General features: G+C 65.2%; 4 protein-coding genes across 12 annotated transcripts; 2 read left to right on the forward strand and 2 right to left on the reverse strand.

Moving 5' to 3' along the window:
- Window positions 1-36: 36 nt before the first annotated feature.
- Window positions 37-6363, forward strand: WDR6 (WD repeat domain 6). 2 transcript variants are annotated; one of them, XM_017679720.3, is made up of 6 exons: window positions 37-291; window positions 2112-4593; window positions 4677-4760; window positions 4833-4949; window positions 5038-5156; window positions 5243-6363. In XM_017679720.3, exons 1-6 carry the CDS (start codon window positions 192-194, stop codon window positions 5701-5703), a joined length of 3363 nt encoding a protein of 1120 aa, XP_017535209.2. In that variant the 5' UTR covers window positions 37-191; the 3' UTR covers window positions 5704-6363. The 2 variants fall into 2 exon arrangements, with proteins under 2 accessions (XP_017535209.2, XP_036850146.1); XM_036994251.2 differs by having other exon boundaries at window positions 148-291; window positions 1124-4593.
- On the reverse strand, window positions 5912-8805 carry DALRD3 (DALR anticodon binding domain containing 3). 3 transcript variants are annotated; one of them, XM_036994262.2, is made up of 11 exons: window positions 8217-8805; window positions 7855-8111; window positions 7690-7769; window positions 7477-7605; window positions 7138-7208; window positions 6993-7054; window positions 6817-6899; window positions 6553-6732; window positions 6368-6481; window positions 6206-6274; window positions 5912-6133 (listed from the first exon to the last, which is right to left on the reverse strand). In XM_036994262.2, exons 1-11 carry the CDS (start codon window positions 8675-8677, stop codon window positions 6014-6016), a joined length of 1626 nt encoding a protein of 541 aa, XP_036850157.1. In that variant the 5' UTR covers window positions 8678-8805; the 3' UTR covers window positions 5912-6013. The 3 variants fall into 3 exon arrangements, with proteins under 3 accessions (XP_036850157.1, XP_036850159.1, XP_036850158.1); XM_036994264.2 differs by having other exon boundaries at window positions 7855-8085; window positions 8217-8365; XM_036994263.2 differs by lacking the exon at window positions 6553-6732.
- Window positions 8806-9398: 593 nt separating this feature from the next.
- On the forward strand, window positions 9399-11965 carry NDUFAF3 (NADH:ubiquinone oxidoreductase complex assembly factor 3). 5 transcript variants are annotated; one of them, XR_012128854.1, is made up of 7 exons: window positions 9399-9543; window positions 9950-10027; window positions 10113-10804; window positions 10986-11332; window positions 11417-11483; window positions 11594-11692; window positions 11770-11807. XR_012128854.1 is itself a non-coding variant. In XM_036994268.1 (6 exons), exons 2-6 carry the CDS (start codon window positions 10988-10990, stop codon window positions 11878-11880), a joined length of 537 nt encoding a protein of 178 aa, XP_036850163.1. In that variant the 5' UTR covers window positions 9769-10804; window positions 10986-10987; the 3' UTR covers window positions 11881-11965. The 5 variants fall into 5 exon arrangements, 3 of the variants coding, with proteins under 3 accessions (XP_036850163.1, XP_036850165.1, XP_036850164.1); XR_012128855.1 differs by lacking the exon at window positions 9950-10027; XM_036994268.1 differs by lacking the exon at window positions 9399-9543 and having other exon boundaries at window positions 9769-10804; window positions 10986-11052; window positions 11140-11332; window positions 11592-11692; window positions 11770-11965.
- Window positions 11966-12534: 569 nt separating this feature from the next.
- On the reverse strand, window positions 12535-17086 carry IMPDH2 (inosine monophosphate dehydrogenase 2). Of its 2 annotated transcripts, XM_036994258.2 has the most exons (15): window positions 16904-17086; window positions 16559-16607; window positions 16302-16403; window positions 16141-16215; window positions 15625-15831; window positions 15051-15138; window positions 14772-14971; window positions 14606-14696; window positions 14418-14513; window positions 14116-14187; window positions 13342-13485; window positions 13111-13255; window positions 12874-13017; window positions 12712-12795; window positions 12535-12609 (listed from the first exon to the last, which is right to left on the reverse strand). In XM_036994258.2, exons 1-15 carry the CDS (start codon window positions 16999-17001, stop codon window positions 12588-12590), a joined length of 1617 nt encoding a protein of 538 aa, XP_036850153.1. In that variant the 5' UTR covers window positions 17002-17086; the 3' UTR covers window positions 12535-12587. The 2 variants fall into 2 exon arrangements, with proteins under 2 accessions (XP_036850153.1, XP_036850154.1); XM_036994259.1 differs by lacking the exon at window positions 14116-14187.
- Window positions 17087-17115: the final 29 nt, after the last annotated feature.

Here is a 17115-nt window from a genome sequence, read left to right on the forward strand (position 1 = left end):
CTGGGTCTGCCGCCGCGCACGGCGAGTGTCACGTGACGGGGGCGGGGCTGCCCCGCTTGCCAATCAGGCGCCGGCTCGCGCCCCGGCGTGGAGGCTTCTCGCCGCGGGCGCCGCAGAGCTGCGGCTCGGCAGGCTGTTCTCGCGAGAGCGCGGCTCGTGGTCGGCCGGCGCGGCGCGGCGGAGAGTGCGACATGGACGCCCGTGAGGACTACGTTTGGCCGCGGGCGACTTCGGAGCTCATTCTGCTCCCAGTCACGGGGCTGGAGTGCGTGGGGGACCGGCTGTTGGCGGGTGAGGCTTGTCTAGAGGTGTGCGCTGGCGGGCGGGGAGCCGAGCGCCGCCGGGGCGGTGCCGTGAGGACAAAGCGGGGCGCGGGCGGCGTGGCCCGCGCCGGCGGGTGGGGGAAACCGCTCTGGCGGGGATGGGGTCCGGAAGTAAGCCGTGGACGGCCTTGCCCGGGGGCGTGCGGAGAACCCGCCCCGGCCGGGAGCCCGGCCACCGCAGCTAGTGCGGTTCCACGCGGGTTCCGAGGCACGGCCCTGGCTGCAGGTCCGGAGGGAGCCGCCGCCTTCCTAAGGGGGTGGTGGCCCCACGCCTGGAAGCCCGCGGGTCTCTCGTGTTCTGCGCGCCCATGGGGGAAACGTGCCGGGGTGGCCGAGGCTCGGAGAGTTGGTCACCTTCGGCAAGGGGGGCATCCCTGGGAGCCTGGAGAAGCGGGCAGAGCCAGACAGTTCCGGGCCTAAAGGTGGTGGGGCGGCCCCAGCGAGGACATCCAAGCAGGGGAGTGACTGGGGACGCAGGTTAGAAAGCCCTTCCAGTGTATTCACCTGCCCCCGTGACTCCCTAGGCGGCGCACTGATGCAGTTGCCGAAGGCCACCCGTGTGCACCTCTGACCTGAGTAACAGGCCCAAGTGCCCAGGCGTGCCAGCTCTGCGCGGGGAGCACCAGCCGGTCTAGTTGAGCTTGGTCTCTCACTTGGAGCATTTCTTGGCCTCTGTTGCCATCACGGGAGGCCATGAGGCCATGACCTGTCTCTCGGGCCTTCCACAGCACCCTCTCTATCCCAGCCTGGAGCCTGTTTACTATGCCAGCCAAGCTACCCAAAGCTTTTGTTCACCTCAGGGCCATCCAACCTGCTCTTTCCTCTGCCGGGAAAGGTGGCCTCCCCCAACACCCAGCCTTGTCAGATTAGACCAAGACTCGCAGTCACGGCACTCCTGACCTGGGTCAGACGGTCGTTCGTGTAAGGGGCCATCTGTGCTGCAGCAGCCCTGGCTGCCACCCCTAGGTGCGCTGCGCAGCTGCCAGTCATGACGACCAAGTGTGTCTGCAGACATTGCCAAGTGCTTTCTGGGGCGGGGACTGCCCCTTCCCCCCCCCCGCCCCGCGTTGAGAACCACTAGGTGAGATGGTCCCATTTTATGTTCTTGAAACAACACAACATACTCTTCCGAGGGTCTTAACAGTTTAAGAGCGTGGTTCAGTTGAGCGGCGGTGTGAAATCCATACTCAGTAGAATGAAGGTCCGGTTGTGAGCACAGCTGAGGGACTGCTAGTGTCACTCACGTCAGGCTAGATGATGTCTTAGGCAAGTCACAGGACTTGGGGACAGTGCAATGTGGGAGGTTAAAAGCACACGGTGGACTCTGGGGCGGGCAGGGTGGCAATGATCCTTGCGATGTGTTGCTTGGAGAGAGCCCAGGGGCGAGGTGAGTGGGAGGTGCCTGCAGGGCAGCCCGACTGGCCGCTGAGGGTCCAGGAGCCGCTGCTCCCTCTTCTAGTCGTCCCCCCGCTCACAGCTCCTGGAGATCACGGGGGCTTCTGTCAGGGCCCCGAGGTGGATGAGCCTGAAGACTTTGGGACTGAAGCTGAGAGGGATCCCGTCCGAAACATGGGCAGTTAGGTGGGTGAGGAGGCGGCGGTCGGGCTGAATGTCTGGAGCGGCCCGCGAGGGCTCAGAGTACGCACCAAGAGTCCACTGAAGCAGAGGCCAAGCTGAGTCTCCTAAAAGGCTGGCGGGCTGCGTGCTGGGGGTCTTTCCTGCCGCCTGCGCCTCCATAGCTCCCCTGAGTCGTGGGGGGGGCACTGAGGCGGCCTCACCTGTGTCTAGGTGAGGGGCCGGATGTCCTGGTGTACACCTTGGACTTCGGGGGGCACCTGCGGATGACGAAGCGAGTGCAGAGCCTGCTCGGCCACTACCTTATCCATGGGTTTCGGGTGCAACTGGAGCCCGGCGGAGACCTCGACGCTGAGGCCACGGTGGCCGTGTTCGGGAGCAAGGGACTCCGAGTCGTGAAAGTGAGCTGGGGACAGGGCCACTTCCGGGAGCTCTGGCGCTCCAGCCTGTGCAACATGTCTGATTGGATCTGGGATGCACGTTGGCTTGAAGGGAACGTGGCCTTGGCCCTGGGCCACAACTCAGTAGTGTTGTATGACCCCGTGGGAGGCTGTGTCCTGCAGGAGGTGCCCTGCACGGACAGGTGCACCCTCTCGGCCGCTTGTCTGATTGGTGACACCTGGAAGGAGCTGACCATGGTGGCAGGTGCTGTTTCCAACCAGCTCCTGGTCTGGTACCCAGCAGTCACCCTACCAGACAAGAAGCCCGTGGCCCCTGACCGGCGGGTGAGTGGGCACATGGGGGTCATCTTCAGTATGTCGTACCTGGAAAGCAAGGGCTTGTTGGCCACAGCTTCAGAAGACCGAAGTGTTCGCATCTGGAAGGTGGGTGACCTGCGCATACCTGGGGGTAGGGTGCAGAACACAGGGCACTGCTTCGGGCACAGCGCCCGCGTGTGGCAGGTCAAGCTCCTAGAGAGTTACCTCATCAGTGCTGGAGAGGACTGTGTCTGCTTGGTCTGGAGCCACGAAGGCGAGATCCTTCAGGCCTTTCGGGGCCACCAGGGCCGTGGGATCCGGGCCATCGCTGCCCATGAGAGGCAGGCCTGGGTTATCACTGGGGGTGATGACTCTGGCATTCGGCTGTGGCATCTGGTAGGGCGTGGGCACCTAGGGTCAGGGGTCTCAGCTCTCTGCTTCAAGTCCCGTAGCAGGCCAGGTGTCCTCAAGGCTGTGACATTGGCCGGCTCCTGGCGACTACTGGCAGTGACAGATATGGGGGCCTTGTACCTCTATGACCTTGAGACCAAGTGCTGGGAGCAGCTTCTCGAGGACAAGCGCTTCCAGTCCTACTGCCTCCTGGAGGCGGCTCCTGGCCCCGAGGGGTTTGGACTGTGCGCCATGGCAAATGGGGAGGGCCACGTCAAGGTCGTCCCCATCAACACACCAGCGGCCGCTGTGGAGCTGACCCTGTTCCATGGGAAGGTGCACAGCCTGAGCTGGGCCCTGCGAGGCTACGAGGAGCTCCTGTTGCTGGCATCGGGCCCTGGTGGCGTTGTGGCCTGCCTGGAAATCTCGGCTGCGCCCTCGGGCAAGGCGATCTTTGTCACGGAGCGCTGCCGGTACCTGCTGCCCCCAAGCAAGCAGAGATGGCACACGTGTAGTGCCTTCCTACCCCCGGGGGACTTCCTGGTGTGTGGGGACCGCCGCGGCTCTGTGTTGCTGTTCCCATCCAGACCAGGTCTGCTCAAGGATCTTGGGCTTGGAGTCAACGCAGGGGCTGGTGCTGGGGCACCCAGAGCAGGGGGCGGCGGTGACAGTGCTGAGGAAACCGCGGCTGCGTGGGGCCCTGTGTCCACCCTCCCCTCTCTGCATGGGAAGCAGGGTGTGACCTCAGTCACCTGCCACGGAGGCTATGTGTACAGCACAGGGCGCGATGGTGCCTACTACCAGCTCTGTGCGCGAGGCGGCCAGCTCCAGCCCGTCCTCAGGCAGAAGTGCTGCCGAGGCATGAACTGGGTGGCCGGTCTCCGCGTGGTGGCCGATGGCAGTGTGGCCATCCTGGGTTTCCGTGCCAACGAGTTCGTGGTGTGGAGCGCCCGGTCCCACGAGAGGCTACACGTCGTCAGCTGCGGTGGAGGGCATCGCTCCTGGGCCTTCTCTGATACTGAGGCGGCCATGGCCTTTGCCTACCTAAAGGATGGGGACGTCATGCTGTACCAGGCACTGGGGGGCTGCACCCGGCCACACGTGATTCTCCGAGAGAGCCTGCATGGTCGGGAGATCACGTGTGTGAAAAGGGTGGGCAGCATCCCCGTGAGGCCTGAATTTGGGGTTCCCAGCTTCATGCAGCCTGACCATGGAGAGCCTGGCAGCGAGGGGCCAGGCCTGACTGACATCATCATCACGTGCAGCGAGGACACCACCCTCTGTGTCCTAGCGCTCCCCACTGCCACGGGCTCAGCCCATGCGCTCACAGCCGTCTGTAACCACATCTCCTCCGTGCGTGCAGTGGCTGTGTGGGGTGCTGGCAGCCCAGGAGGCCCTCAGGGGCCTCGGCCAGGCCTGACTGCCCACGTAGTGTCTGCGGGGGGCCGGGCCGAAATGCACTGCTTCAGCATCACGGTCACCCCAGAGCCCAGCACCCCAAGCCGCCTGGCCTGCCACGTCATGCACCTTTCATCCCACCGGCTGGACGAATACTGGGACCGGCAGCGTAATCGGCACCGGATGGTCAAGGTGGACCCGGAGACCAGGTGATGGGCCCTGGTGGGCAAGAGTGTGGGGCGGGTCCAACCCCCTGCTCCTGGCCCTGCCTGACCTCTGTGCAGCCTCACAGGTACATGTCCCTAGCTGTGTGTGAGCTCGACCGGCCTGGCCTCGGCCCCCTGGTGGCTGCAGCCTGTAGCGATGGGGCAGTGAGGTGAGAGCCTGGGCCGGGCCAGGGGCGTGGGGGGTTCTGGAGTGGGCTGCGGGCTGCACCCTTGGCCCGCAGGCTCTTTCTTTTGCAAGAGTTTGGACGGCGGCTGCAGCTCCTGGCAGAAACCTTTCACCACAAGCGCTGTGTCCTCAAGGTCCATTCCTTCACACACGAGGCGCCTAGCCAGCAGCGGTGAGGGGCCACATGGGGCCCTGCGTCGGGTGGGAACTACTGTCTCCTGCATCCCATTCTGACCCAGATGCCCTGTCCTCGACTGCAGGAGGCTGTTCCTGTGCAGTGCAGCCACTGATGGCAGCCTGGCCTTCTGGGACCTCACCACTGTGCTTGACCATGGCTCCACAGCCCTGGAGCCTCCAACAGCCCCTGGGCTCCCCCACCGTGAGCAGTCGGCATGCCTGACCCTCCCCGGCCCCTGCTTGGCCTCCAGCATGGCGGGCTGGGCCCTAACCACTTTTTCCCTGCAGAGCTGGGCCCCCCCGCCCTGACCGTCCAGGCTCACAGCTGTGGTGTCAACAGTCTACATACCTTGCCCACAAGGGAGAGCCACCTTGTGGCCAGTGGCAGTGAGGATGGCTCCCTGCACATCTTCGAGCTTGCCGTGGACACGCCAGAGCTGGAGAGGGCAGGTGGGGGTGCCGAGCTGATGCCCCAGCTGCACGTGCTGGAAGAATACTCAGTCCCCTGTGCTCATGCTGCACACGTGACTGGCCTCAAGATCTTGAGCCCCAGCCTGATGGTCTCAGCTTCCATTGACCAACGGCTGACCTTCTGGCGCCTGGGGCAAGGTGAGCCCACCTTCATGAACAGCACAGTGTACCACGTACCAGATGTGGCCGACATGGACTGCTGGCCTGTAAGCCCTGAGTTTGGCCACCGCTGTGCTCTTGGGGGCCAAGGGCTGGAGGTTTACAACTGGTATGACTGAAGGAACCCACAGAGGCTGCCCACTGGGCATGACATCTGCCCACAGCAGGCATGACTGCTGTGCCCAGTGGGCCTCAGGGGATGGCAGAGATGACAGCCTCGAGTCCCCAACCTCAGAGCAAGAGCTGGAGGTGAGTGGAGGCTGCCTGAGCAGGCCCAGACCCAGGCCCCGTCCCCCCAGCACCTCCCCACAGGACGACGACGCCGTGTGACAGAAGCAGTGTATTTCAGCACCAGATCTCTTGACACCACATGTGGCGGTTTTTCCGTTTGATGACTCTTAACATTCCCAGCTGTCAGGGCCCCTGGCCTTAGACGTGGCTCAGTGGAGGGAGGCCCAGCATGGCCAGGCCCGCATGGAGCACCTCACGCAGAGCCCGCAGGAGCTGTAGGCGGGCACACATCTGAGCGAACAGGTGCGGCCGGGGCTCCTGGAGGAGAGAAGGGATGTGCTGGTCTCACCTTTGCTGCTGTCCCTAGAACCCCTCCTGCTGGGCACTTACCCCAAGCACGTGCACGCGGTTATAGTAGGAACTGAAATCCATGGTGAGCTGGACCAGGAACTTGCACACCTACGGACAAACGGAGTCACTGCCCAGTGACCTGACTTGTACCCAGAGCGAAATAAAGGAGAGCAGGCAGCGTCTGCTCTGGCCTCGTCTCACCGTTTCTGTGCGCACAGCAGTGTGGAGCCCCGGGGTGGCACGGGCCAGAGCCCCCGTCCAGCTCAGCAGGTCCGGGAAGGGCAGAATGCTGTTGAAGAGCAGCAGCCACTCGCCCTGTGGGGAGAAGGGTGCTGGGCGGAGGCCTGAGCCACCTGTGGGTGCCAGCTCCCAGCAGGGGCACTCACCTCATCACGCAGCAACGAGAAATCCAGCCTGCTGGCAGGTGGAGCAGCAGGGTACAGACCTTGCTCGACACCGAGGCTGTAACCCTCAAAGAGGGTGGCCAGGCGGGCGCAGTTATACATGACAAAGACGCCACTCCTGGTGCCCTTCACGGAGGTGCGGTCAGCCAGGGCCAGGAGAAGCTAAGGAGGGCACAGCTGCAGCAGGGGACAGCCACCACATTCCCTGCTCCTCCACCAGGGTCCTGGGGGGGTGCCCAGGCTCACCTGACTTTGGGGGGCCGTGCTGAGCATCTCAAACTTGATAGATGCCACAGAGAGAACCCTGAAGACCTCTGTCCAGGCCGGATCTGAGGGAGCAGAGCCTGTCAGCTGGTCTCTGGGGGCACAGAGCAAATGACCTGTCCCCACCCCAAAGCCCAGCCAGGGTATCCGGGACACACCCGACGTCAGGTCCCTGCCGTGCTTCCGTGCTGAGGCCTTGCACACCTGGGCCTGCCGGAGCCTGCATTTGGAAAAGTAAGAGGAGGCCCCGTGGGTAGGGTCCCCACTGCCACAGCCACATGGCCTGCCTTCAGCCTCACTCACTCGTAGTACTCCAAGGCCGTCAGGGAGCCAGGCACACCAGCTACCTTCACCGGGCCGCACACCAGGTGCTTCTGTCAGGGCAAGAGCATGTGCTCAGCCAGCTGGTCCCCCCAGGAACCCAGAGCTGGTGCCCAGGCTACTCGGCACACGGTCCCCGGCCTCAACCAAGGCCTCCCACCTCCAGGCCTCACCTTCTCCCAGAACTCCACGTACTGCGCGCACCCACTCGCCAAGCCCAACCTCTCCCCAGAGATCAGGGTCACTGGGCCCTGGCCTCCAACAGGCCCTACAAAGGTTTTCTGGGCCTGAGGCTGGGAGGGGAGCTCCTGCACCACTAACTTGTCGGAGGGGAGCCTGGTCATCCAGCTTCCACCAAAGCAGATCCAGCTTCTGCTGCTGGAATTCCTCCTCACAGCTCACCACGTGCACAACTGTGCAGCCGTCCATACCAGCAGCCGGGGCCGCGGCCTGTCGAGAGGTAGGAGGGCGGTCACCGCAGGGGCTCGGGATGCCTGGTTTGCGAGAGGCCCGCGGCGGGGAGCCAGCACCAACCGGGCCGGGGGGGCCGTCCTCAAGCGTCTGCTGCCCGGCCTCCTGCAGCTCGGCCAGCACAGAGAGCGCGTCCTCGGTCACTGCGGAGGGAACGCAGGCGCTGCGACTGGCTGGAGGGGGGGGCTCCCCGCCTTCTCCCCGGACCCATCGGCCCTCACGTCCTACCCACACAGCTGTCTAGGTTGGGGTCATAGCCGGCCATGCGGCCCCGTTCTTCCACCAGCTCCTTCAGGCACACGGTGCCCAGGGCGCCAGGAGGCAGGGCTCCTCCGTCCCGGGCCGGGGAAAGTTGCGACAGCGCGCGGGTCCTGAGGGCGTCGGGCGCAGGTCTGGCGGGGGCAGCGGGCCAGTCCACACACAGCTGCTGCAGGAAGGTCGCCATGTGCGGGTCCCGCACTGCAGGTACGAGGCGCACACTCACCCTACGAGGCGGGGGCGGCCGCCTTAGCCTGCACTCCGGGCCCGACTCGCCCCCTTCCCAGCCGCAGAAGCCCGCGAGCCGCCCGCCCGCATCCCGCCACGCTCACCCTTGGGCGCGCAGTGCTCGCGCCAGGTGGTCGGCCACGAGCACAGCCCGCAGCTGGCTGAGGCGGAGGGCGCAGGGGGCGCCGCGCAGCGTCGGGCAGTGCAGCACAACGCGCGGGCCCGGGATGGCGGGCACAGCGGGCGCGGTGTAGGAGGCCACGGCGCCCAGGACGCCCGCAAAGACTGCGGGCCGCCGCAGCTGAAGCGCCAAGCCCGCGGGGGTGAGCGCACAGCGCAGCACGGGGGCCACGCCGGGGCCCTGCAGGCCGGCTACGGCCTGGACCAGCCTCTCGGGGACTTGTCCGTCCCCGAAGCGCGCCTGCAGCGCGCGACGCGGTGCCAGGAAGTCTCGGGCGCGTAGGCGGCGTGCGTGCGTCTCCTTCCGCCACACGGGGTCCCCGGGCCCCAGGGCCGCGTTGAGGGCCCCGAGAGTCTCCCCGACTCCTAGACGCGCCACCGCCATGGCGCCCGGAGCCGGAAGCAGCTTATTGGGAGGTCGGACTTCCGGGGGGCAGGACTTCCTGGGCCGGCGAGCCCGGCGGACCAGCGGCGGCCCGGAACGGACAGGTGCGCTGCCGGGTCTAGGGCGGCCGCCTTCCTCCTGCGGAGCTCGAGGGCCGCTGCGGGCCCAGGATGCTGTCGTCACGCGCACGAGCGGCCGGGGTCCGGATTCTAGGCCCCGCTCGGACAGGCTCTGTCGTCCCGCAGGCGGCCATCCCGCGTGTGTGAGGGCCCATTTCTCCAGTTTCACACTGACCACAAGGCCAGCGTTCCCAGGGAATCGTCCCCGGCGTTGGGCAGCCACAGTACAGCCCCTTCTCACAAAACGCTCAATTCTACAGAACTTGAGCTCCTCGGCTTCAGGGTATTTGCCTTTGTCTCTTGGCGTTGCTCGTCTTTACCCCAGTGCTCGCTCCCAGAGTCCCAGTTTTGAGTCCCGAGGAGCTGCAGCCACCGCGACAGCGTCCTCCTGATGCCTCTGCTTCCCCGGCGGCACCGCCGAATGCCGCTGCTCCCGACGTGGGCCCTCCACGCCGCGACGTCCCTCCTCCGACAGGACAGCGCGGGGTCTCCCAAGGGTTTCACTCCGACGCACCTTTAGTCCCTTTCCCTCTTCCTTAGGGGCGACTACACCTGCCGCAGAGCGCCCAGGTCTGAAGGAGGGGTCCCCACGACGGGCCCCCATGCCCTGCAGGGAAGCGCCGAAGGGCACTGGGCGGACACGATATTCCCGATGGCTTCTTGGGTGCCCACTCAACGGGAGTGATCGTGTCATTCCAAAGCGCCTTCCGTGCTGCAGGCGCGCGGCCTGGCCCTCAGCTACCCCCGGTACACGAGACGGTTGGGGTGGTTTTTCCCCAGGAAGTGAAGGGCTATCTTTAGCGAGCGGCGGGCTGGGGCGGCCCTGGGGGACTCCGCGCCACGGCAGCCGTATCCGGAAGCCCTGGCCCGCCCTCCCTCGCCAAGGCCACTCCGGGTTTGAGATGGCCACCGCTCGGCTCTCCACCGGCTACGCCACGTCCAGCCCGAGGGCGCAACCGAGAAAGGGACCCCACAAAGTGACTGGGGTCAGGGCCAGGCCGCTGCTCAGGCAGGAGAGCAGGGAACGAAATCCAAGCGCAGCTGGAATGCTCTGGAGACAACAGCTGCTTTTGGGATTCCGTTGCCCGCTGTCCAGCCATCGGGGGTAGGGGGTTCCTTGCCCTGGGGCCAGATCTGAACCCCCCATTCCCAGTCCCAGGAGGCGACCCAGGAACAGGCGGTGAAACCCAGCCGGGGGAACGAGGCGCTCAACTGAGTCCCAAAACAATAGGTGGGGCAGTGAGGCCTCCCCTGGGATCTGGTCCCGATCCGGATTAGATCTGTGGGACAGGATTAGTCCTGTGGGTCCCCTGCAGGTAGGGCCACTGCTGCGGTCACGGCGGCGAGGCGGTGGGACGGGGCTTCGGGGTCAGCCAGATTGGATCGCGCCCGGGGTCCCGGAGGGGAAGTGAACCCGCGCGACCGCCTCGGGACAGCCCCGCACCTGGACCCTTTGTCCGGACGTCAGCGCCCGGAGCACGAGGGGCCCCACGGCGGCAACGGGGTCCGCGAGAAGCCACTGCGCCCGTCCTCGGCGGTACCCCACCTGCCGCCCGCCCGACCCGCGCGACTGGCGGCACACGGCGACATCCCCCTGAGGCCGCGACCCGGGCGCGCGGAGGTGACCCGGGCAGGGGCACTAGTCGCGGGACGCAAGCCAGGCGAGCGAGCTCAGGGTGAAGTTGCGGGCGCCGTCTCCCTCCGGGTTTGGTGCGGTCCGGCCCGGCCACCACCTCCGGAAGGCCACAGCCGCTCTACTCCGGCGTCCCTTCCGCTTTGCTCTGCCCGCACACTTGGGGCCATTTTAAGGAGCAACCAGCCGACCACGCCCCCGCGCGCTCCCGAGAAGCCAATCCACGCGCGGCGCCGCCGCCAACGGTCGCGCGGGTGACGGTTGGGGAGGAGCGCGACCGCGGCGAGCGGAGAACCTGAGCCGCCGCCCGGCCCCCGGAATCCGACTCCGGGAGCCCGGGATTAGGGGTGGGCGGTTGGCGGCGCGCCCGGCCAGGTGTGCGGGACGGAGCGAGGGCGCGGCAGGTGCACCGCGGGAGTCCCGGGGGAGGGCGGGCGCCTCGGGATGGGCGGCGGGGCTGCGCCGCGCCCTCCGGACGCAGGGGGCGCTGTGGGCGTGCGGCCAGCGCTCCCCGCGGCCCCTTGACCCGGTGCCCGCTTCTCCGCGCGCCGGTCAGCCATGGTCGCCGCGTCGCTGCTCCGCGGTCTGTCCAGAGCGCGGGCCGCCCCCGCCCAGCTGCTGCGGTGAGTTCGGGCCGCGCGCCCTTCCCCGCGCCCCTCGGCCCCTCCCCGCCGACCCCGGCCCGCGCGCTCCTCACCGTCCCTCCGCAGGGCCCCACGGCGTGGGCACCGGCTCACCCCGGCTGACGACGAGCTCTACCAGCGCACGCGAATCTCTCTGCTGCAGCGCGAGTCCCCGCACGCCGTGTACATCGACAGCTACAGCAGCCGCGGCTTCACGGTCAACGGAAACCGCGTGCTGGGGCCCTGCGCGCTGCTCCCGCCCTCGGTGGTGCAGTGGAACGTGAGCCCGCCCGCCTGCCCGCCGCGGAGCCCACCCGGGGCCGGGGAGCGCGGGTTCTGCGCTAAGCTGCCTCCCCCCACACAGGTCGGGTCCCACCAGGAAATCACGGAAGAAAGCCTGTCTCTCTTCTGGATGCTGGAGCCCCCAGTAGGTACTGCAGGGGAGCGGGCAGACGTGCCGAGCCCCAGAGCCACCCCCACCCCCACCCCCGCGTCTGGACAGAACTAGCTGTGAGCCAGCTGTGCGCATCTTTCCCTAGAGATTGTTGTGGTGGGCACTGGTGACCGGACCGAACGGCTGCAGGCCCGGGTGCTGCGAGCCATGCGGCAGCGCGGCATCGCTGTGGAGGTGCAGGACACGGTGAGCCGCAGCACTCGCGTCGCGGGGGCAGCGCGGGCCAGGCCCCGGCTGCGCTGACGCCGGCCTTCTCCTTGCAGCCCAATGCCTGTGCCACTTTCAACTTCCTGTGTCACGAAGGGCGAGTGACTGGAGCTGCTCTCATCCCTCCACCTGGGGGGCCACCCCCCCACCTCCAGCCCGGGCACTGACGCCTCGGCAGAGCTCGGGGCTGCCGGCGCCTCGAGGCAATGTCACTTTGCTCCGCTTGCCGCTGAATGAATGGCTTGATCCGCTCCTGTTTTGTCCTGTGCTCCTGCTCGGTGGGCTCTGGGGGGGCGGGGGGTAGGTGGCGTCTGTGAGGAGACCAAGGGGTCAGCTCTTTACCTGAACTACTTGGTCCCCCGGCAGCCAGGAGGCCGCCCACGCAGTTCCGGCCGCACAGCTGGCTCCTCACTTGCCTTCCCGTGGGGGGGAACCTTTGCTTTCTCCACAAAGTCCTGGGAAACCTTTGCTTTCTCCACAAAGTCCTGGGAACATGTATGTAGGATCGCACCGGGTCCTGTGTGCACATGCTTTGGAATAGCTCGAGTCTTAGCTTAAATCGGTGGCACTGGTCCAGAGCCCCATATGCTGCTCTGTGGCCCCAGCTTGTGTGAGACACTAAGCTCCCCAGAGCCAGAGCGGGCAGAGCTGTGAGCCGCCTCAGGAGGGGCTTTCTGAGTCTAGAACTATTACTACTGTCCGAGTCTGTGGAACACATCCCCTCAGGGCCTGAGGCTTCCCGGAACGAGGGTGTCCTGTCTGTAGCTGGGATGGGGGCAGTGCACAGTCCCACCTGCCTGCTGACCTCACAGAGGCGGCACCACTTTTTTTCAAATTTTTATTGAAAAATCAAGAGTGTGTGCTGTATCCCTTTTCAGAAAAGCCGCTTCTCATACCTGCAGGCAGAAGAACCAGCTTTGAGGTGAGGGCAGGAGCAAGGGCGCAGGGCAGAGAAGCCGCCACCCCCACGAAGGGGCTGCAAAGGGCTGCTTGCTTACGAGTGGAGGCTGTGGACACCACCTTCCACCTGAGCTGAGGGTGTTCTCTTCTCGAACTTGAGCTCCCCAGAGTACATCATGGCTCTGCAGACGGGCAGGCATCAGGTATAGGCAGCTGGCCCTCCACCAACCCTTCCACCCATCCCAACTGCCCACACTCACCGGACTTGGGTCAAACTCTTGGCACCAATGTCCTGGCATGAGTGCTGGATGCCAGCAATCAGGTAGGGGACAAATTTGTGGATGGACCCTTTGTCCTGCACAGCCCCAGACACCCCCTGGGCCACCTTGATTTTGTCAGCTTCGCTGCAGGGAGAGACCAGAGACAGGAGCAAGTTCAAAGCATAGATAGGCCTGTCACCGCAGGGTTGACGTGGGATGATGACCTTCCTGTCCCACCTGAAGTATCGGTTCTGGCTGCTGAGATGCTTGTCCATGGCGTCAAGAGAACCCATACCACGGTACTTCTTTAGCCGGATCCCATCAGAGAAGAAGTACTCACCAGGGGCCTCAGTGGTAGCAGCCAGGAGAGAGCCCATCATGACTGTGGACAGACCGGAGTGTGGGGCTCAGACCTGATGGGCACTAGGGGAGGGGGTCCCACCAGGCTCCCTGGATACCAGGCCTCACCTGTGGAGGCTCCAAGGGCCAAGGCCTTGGCGATGTGGCCCACATTTTGGATCCCTCCGTCAGCGATGACAGGAACACCAAAGCGTCGTGCATACTCTGATACCTTGTATACTGCTGTTGCTTGGGGGCGCCCACAGGCCAGCACTGTTGAGAAACAGGAGCAGATGGGCAGACAGACTTAATGGAGTCGGGCAAGGGCCTTGTGGGCCGCTGCTCAGCACACCTGCACAGGACTGCAGCCTGGCTGAGGGAGAGTCACATATGGGATGGCGGCTGCCCATTTGCCCTGACAGCACCAATCGCTGTGACAGCCTCCACTCACCCGTGTGCCCGCGTGCATGTGCAAGGCCTGGGCAGCCTCGGGTACATGCAGTCAACAGCCTGGAAAGCCCTGCCCAGCTGGCACGGGGGTCAGGGTCCCCGTGCAGTTAGTACCCAGAGGACCCCCTCCTCCCCGCATGGTGGGCAGTTCAGGCAACATGGAGACAGTGGCTGTGTGAAGAGTGGGCTCCAGAGTTGGTCTGAGCTGTGCCTGCTGCAGCAGCTGTGGGTAGAGCAGGGCCTACCTGGGAGGGGTCTTATGCCAGAAGCAGCCCAGGAAGAGGGAGAGCTGTTCCCGAGCAGCCCCCAACACCACGGTCTGTCACGGCGTTCGCTCTGCCCACACCCCCGCCCTCCTTCCCAGCACCACGAACCCCAGGAGCTACAGCTACGGTCAACCAAGCAGCCGGGCAGTGGGCAGCTGGGCCGGCCGGCGGGCCGGGCCGGACTTACTATAGCAGCCCGTGACAGTAGAAGGGCATTTGGGGCTGTGGGACTTTATGTCTGGAGGGATCTTGGGAGCCGCTGAATAAAACAAACAGACCAGAGTTTAGAGAGGGGGCAGGGGGGGTGGCAGGTGAGGAACAAGGAGAGCTGTCCTGCTTCCAGAATGTCGCCCGTCCTCGGGGCCTGTTTGGCCCTGGGGCTGCTCCTACCGGAGGATCAGTAGGTTCCCCAAGAGCCGCTGGCTCCAGGGCCCGTGGGGCTGAAGACCCTACTGAAACCAGTGTCTGAGGGCCCAGGCATCTTCTTACCCTCCTGTGTGATACAGATGGAACCACTGCCCATGCCCACCCGCAGGGCGTCCACGCCGGCGTCAATGAGGTTCTTGGCCTGGGCAGCCGTGACCACTGCAGGGAGAACGGGGAGAGGTTCACACGAAGGTCTCAGTGGGGGCCTCACCGCCCTTCACCCGCGTCTTCACCACCCAGTCGGGCCTCACCGTTGCCTCCAATGACTTGGAGACTGGGATACTTCTCTTTGATGTATGTGATCATGTTGATCTGGAAGATGGAGTTTCCCTGGGAAGAATCCTGAGACAGGGAGGAAGTCCAGTGAGGCTGGTGCAGCGGTCCCGAGCGCCCCACCCATCCTGAGCAGCAGCCTACCAAAACCACCGCATCGACGCCGGCCTGGGCCAGCAAGTCCAGCCGGTACTTGTCATCCTCATGGGTGCCGATGGCTGCTCCACACAGCAGCTGCTTCTTAGCATCCTTGGAGGCCAGTGGGTAATCTCGGTTCTTCTTCAGGTCTGTCCGTGCAATGATGGCCACCAGCTCATCGTCTCCGTTTACAATGGGCAACTTTCCTGGCGGCAGGACAGAACGATAATGATAATCGGGACCCCAACCTTTGGTTCCCTAACCTTTCCCACCTCTAGTACTCACCCTTCTTGCTACGCTGCAGAATCTCATTTGCTTCCTTCAGTGTGATGCCTGCAGGGGCTACCACCAAGTCCTCCCTCTTTGTCATGATCTAGGAGAGAGAGCAGCTGTCAGGAAGGGCTGATCAGAGACCCGACCTCCCAAGGACCCTTCCCTAAGTTAGGGCTGATGCTCCAAAGACTACATTCACACCCACACCCAAATCGCCCTCCCTCCTCCAGAGAACAAACAGTCTCTGCAGCCATGTCATGACTGCACACAGAGCAGCCTGTTCCGGTGTGCAGAGGGCAAGACCACACGAAGCAGCGGCCGGAGGACAGGCGAGGAGGCTGAGGCTCACCCTTGAGAACTTCCCCACCAAGGGTGGCAGAGCACAAGGGGCCTGCTGGCGAACACCTGGGCCAACTGAGAGCTTCTGATGGGACAGGGATGCGTGTGGTAAGAAGCCTGGCTGGGAGTCCATCTTTCCGGAACAGCAGAGCACCCCCCACCCCAAGGTGGCATTCAGGCAACAGCAGCCTCCTCGTCTTCAGCCTGGGCTGCCAGAGATTGGCACTGTTCTGCCCACAGGACCTACCTCTTCCAAAAACAGGTCGTGCTCCTCCTCCTTGAGAAAATCAATGTCCCTTGAGGAGATGATACCCACCAGGCGGCTCCCCATCCGGCCCGTGTCGGTGATGGGGATACCACAGAAGCCATGCCGGGCCTTGGCTTCAAACACATCCCGCACGTGGTCTTTGGGGCTGAGGACCACAGGGTCAGTGATGAATCCCTGCTCATATTTCTGGAAGGGATGGTGAGAAAGGATGTTTCTGAGCTGCTTTCATCAGGCACTCGCTCTGAAGCCTGGGGTCTGTGTCCACTGGCCTGGCAGCGCCACAGGACCAGATCCCACCACCTCCAGCCCAGAGACAGGAGACACGGGCGGGCGCAGGCACCTCCTGGCTGGCCCTCCTGTGTTGCCTTCTCAGGCTCTTCTCCTCACCCTCAGTGGGAAACGTGGACCCTCAACTGGCAGAGCAGATCTCCACACCCACCCCACTCCACGACAGGGGCACTCCCAGCACTTGACCAGCATCCTTGCCCTGCTGACCTTCACTTTGCGAACTTCGTTGGCCTGGAATTCAGGTGTGCAGTTGTGGTGGATGAAGCCAATGCCGCCTGTGAGCTGCAGAAGCATAAGGGGAACGGGTGTCCCCGCCGCCTGCTTTCGGGGATGGGGCCCTGCTTCTAGCCGCCCCGCGTGGTGCTCACCGCCATTGCTATGGCCATCCCAGCCTCTGTGACCGTGTCCATGGGTGAGGAAATCAGGGGCGTCTTCAGAGTGATCTTCTTGGTCAGAGCAGAGGTCAAGTCCTGAGGAAAGTACGTCTAATCTGGGACACTCCGGGTGGTGCCAGGCCCCCCACAGAACAAGGGCCCTGCGTGGGCGGCAGGAGCAACCCACAGGCCCCGAGCCCGAGCCCCTCCCGCAGCCCGGGCGCTCAGGCCCCGACTCCGGCCGTACTCACCACCTGGTCCGCAGTGAAGTCGATGTACCCCGGGAGGATGAGGAAGTCACTGCGGGGAGAGGCCCCGGTCAGCGCCCCGGAGGCGGCGGCCCACGGCACCCGCGGGGACCTCCGCGCAGCCTGGCCCACGTGTCCCCGGCGGCAGCCACGTGCAGGCGGGAACCGGCCCAGTCCCGCCACTCGGCTGTCACCCGCGCCCCGGCGCGAGAGGCCGCCAAGTGCCCGCGGGCAGGGCTCCCCGCCCGGACCCCGAGCGCCGCCCGGCCGCCTGCTCCAACCCGCGCGGCCTGAGGCCGGAGCCCCGACGGGGTGGGCCGCCCCGCGCCCCGCGCCCCCGCCGCGCACTTGTAGGTGAGGCCGTCGCCGCTGCTGAACAGCTGCTGCGCCGTGAGCCCGTCGTCCGGCACGTAGGACGTGCCCCCGCTGATGAGGTAGTCCGCCATGGCGGCACGCCGCGGCCGCGGGTTCCAGCGAGCGCCGCAGAGGCCGCGGCCGCCCGGGCGCCTCCCTATAAGCAGCCGCCTCGTCACCACGCCCCGCGCGCCGCCGGCGTCAGC

This window comes from Manis javanica, chromosome 3 (genome assembly GCF_040802235.1).
Source record: "Manis javanica isolate MJ-LG chromosome 3, MJ_LKY, whole genome shotgun sequence".
NCBI classification, from domain to species: domain Eukaryota; kingdom Metazoa; phylum Chordata; class Mammalia; order Pholidota; family Manidae; genus Manis; species Manis javanica.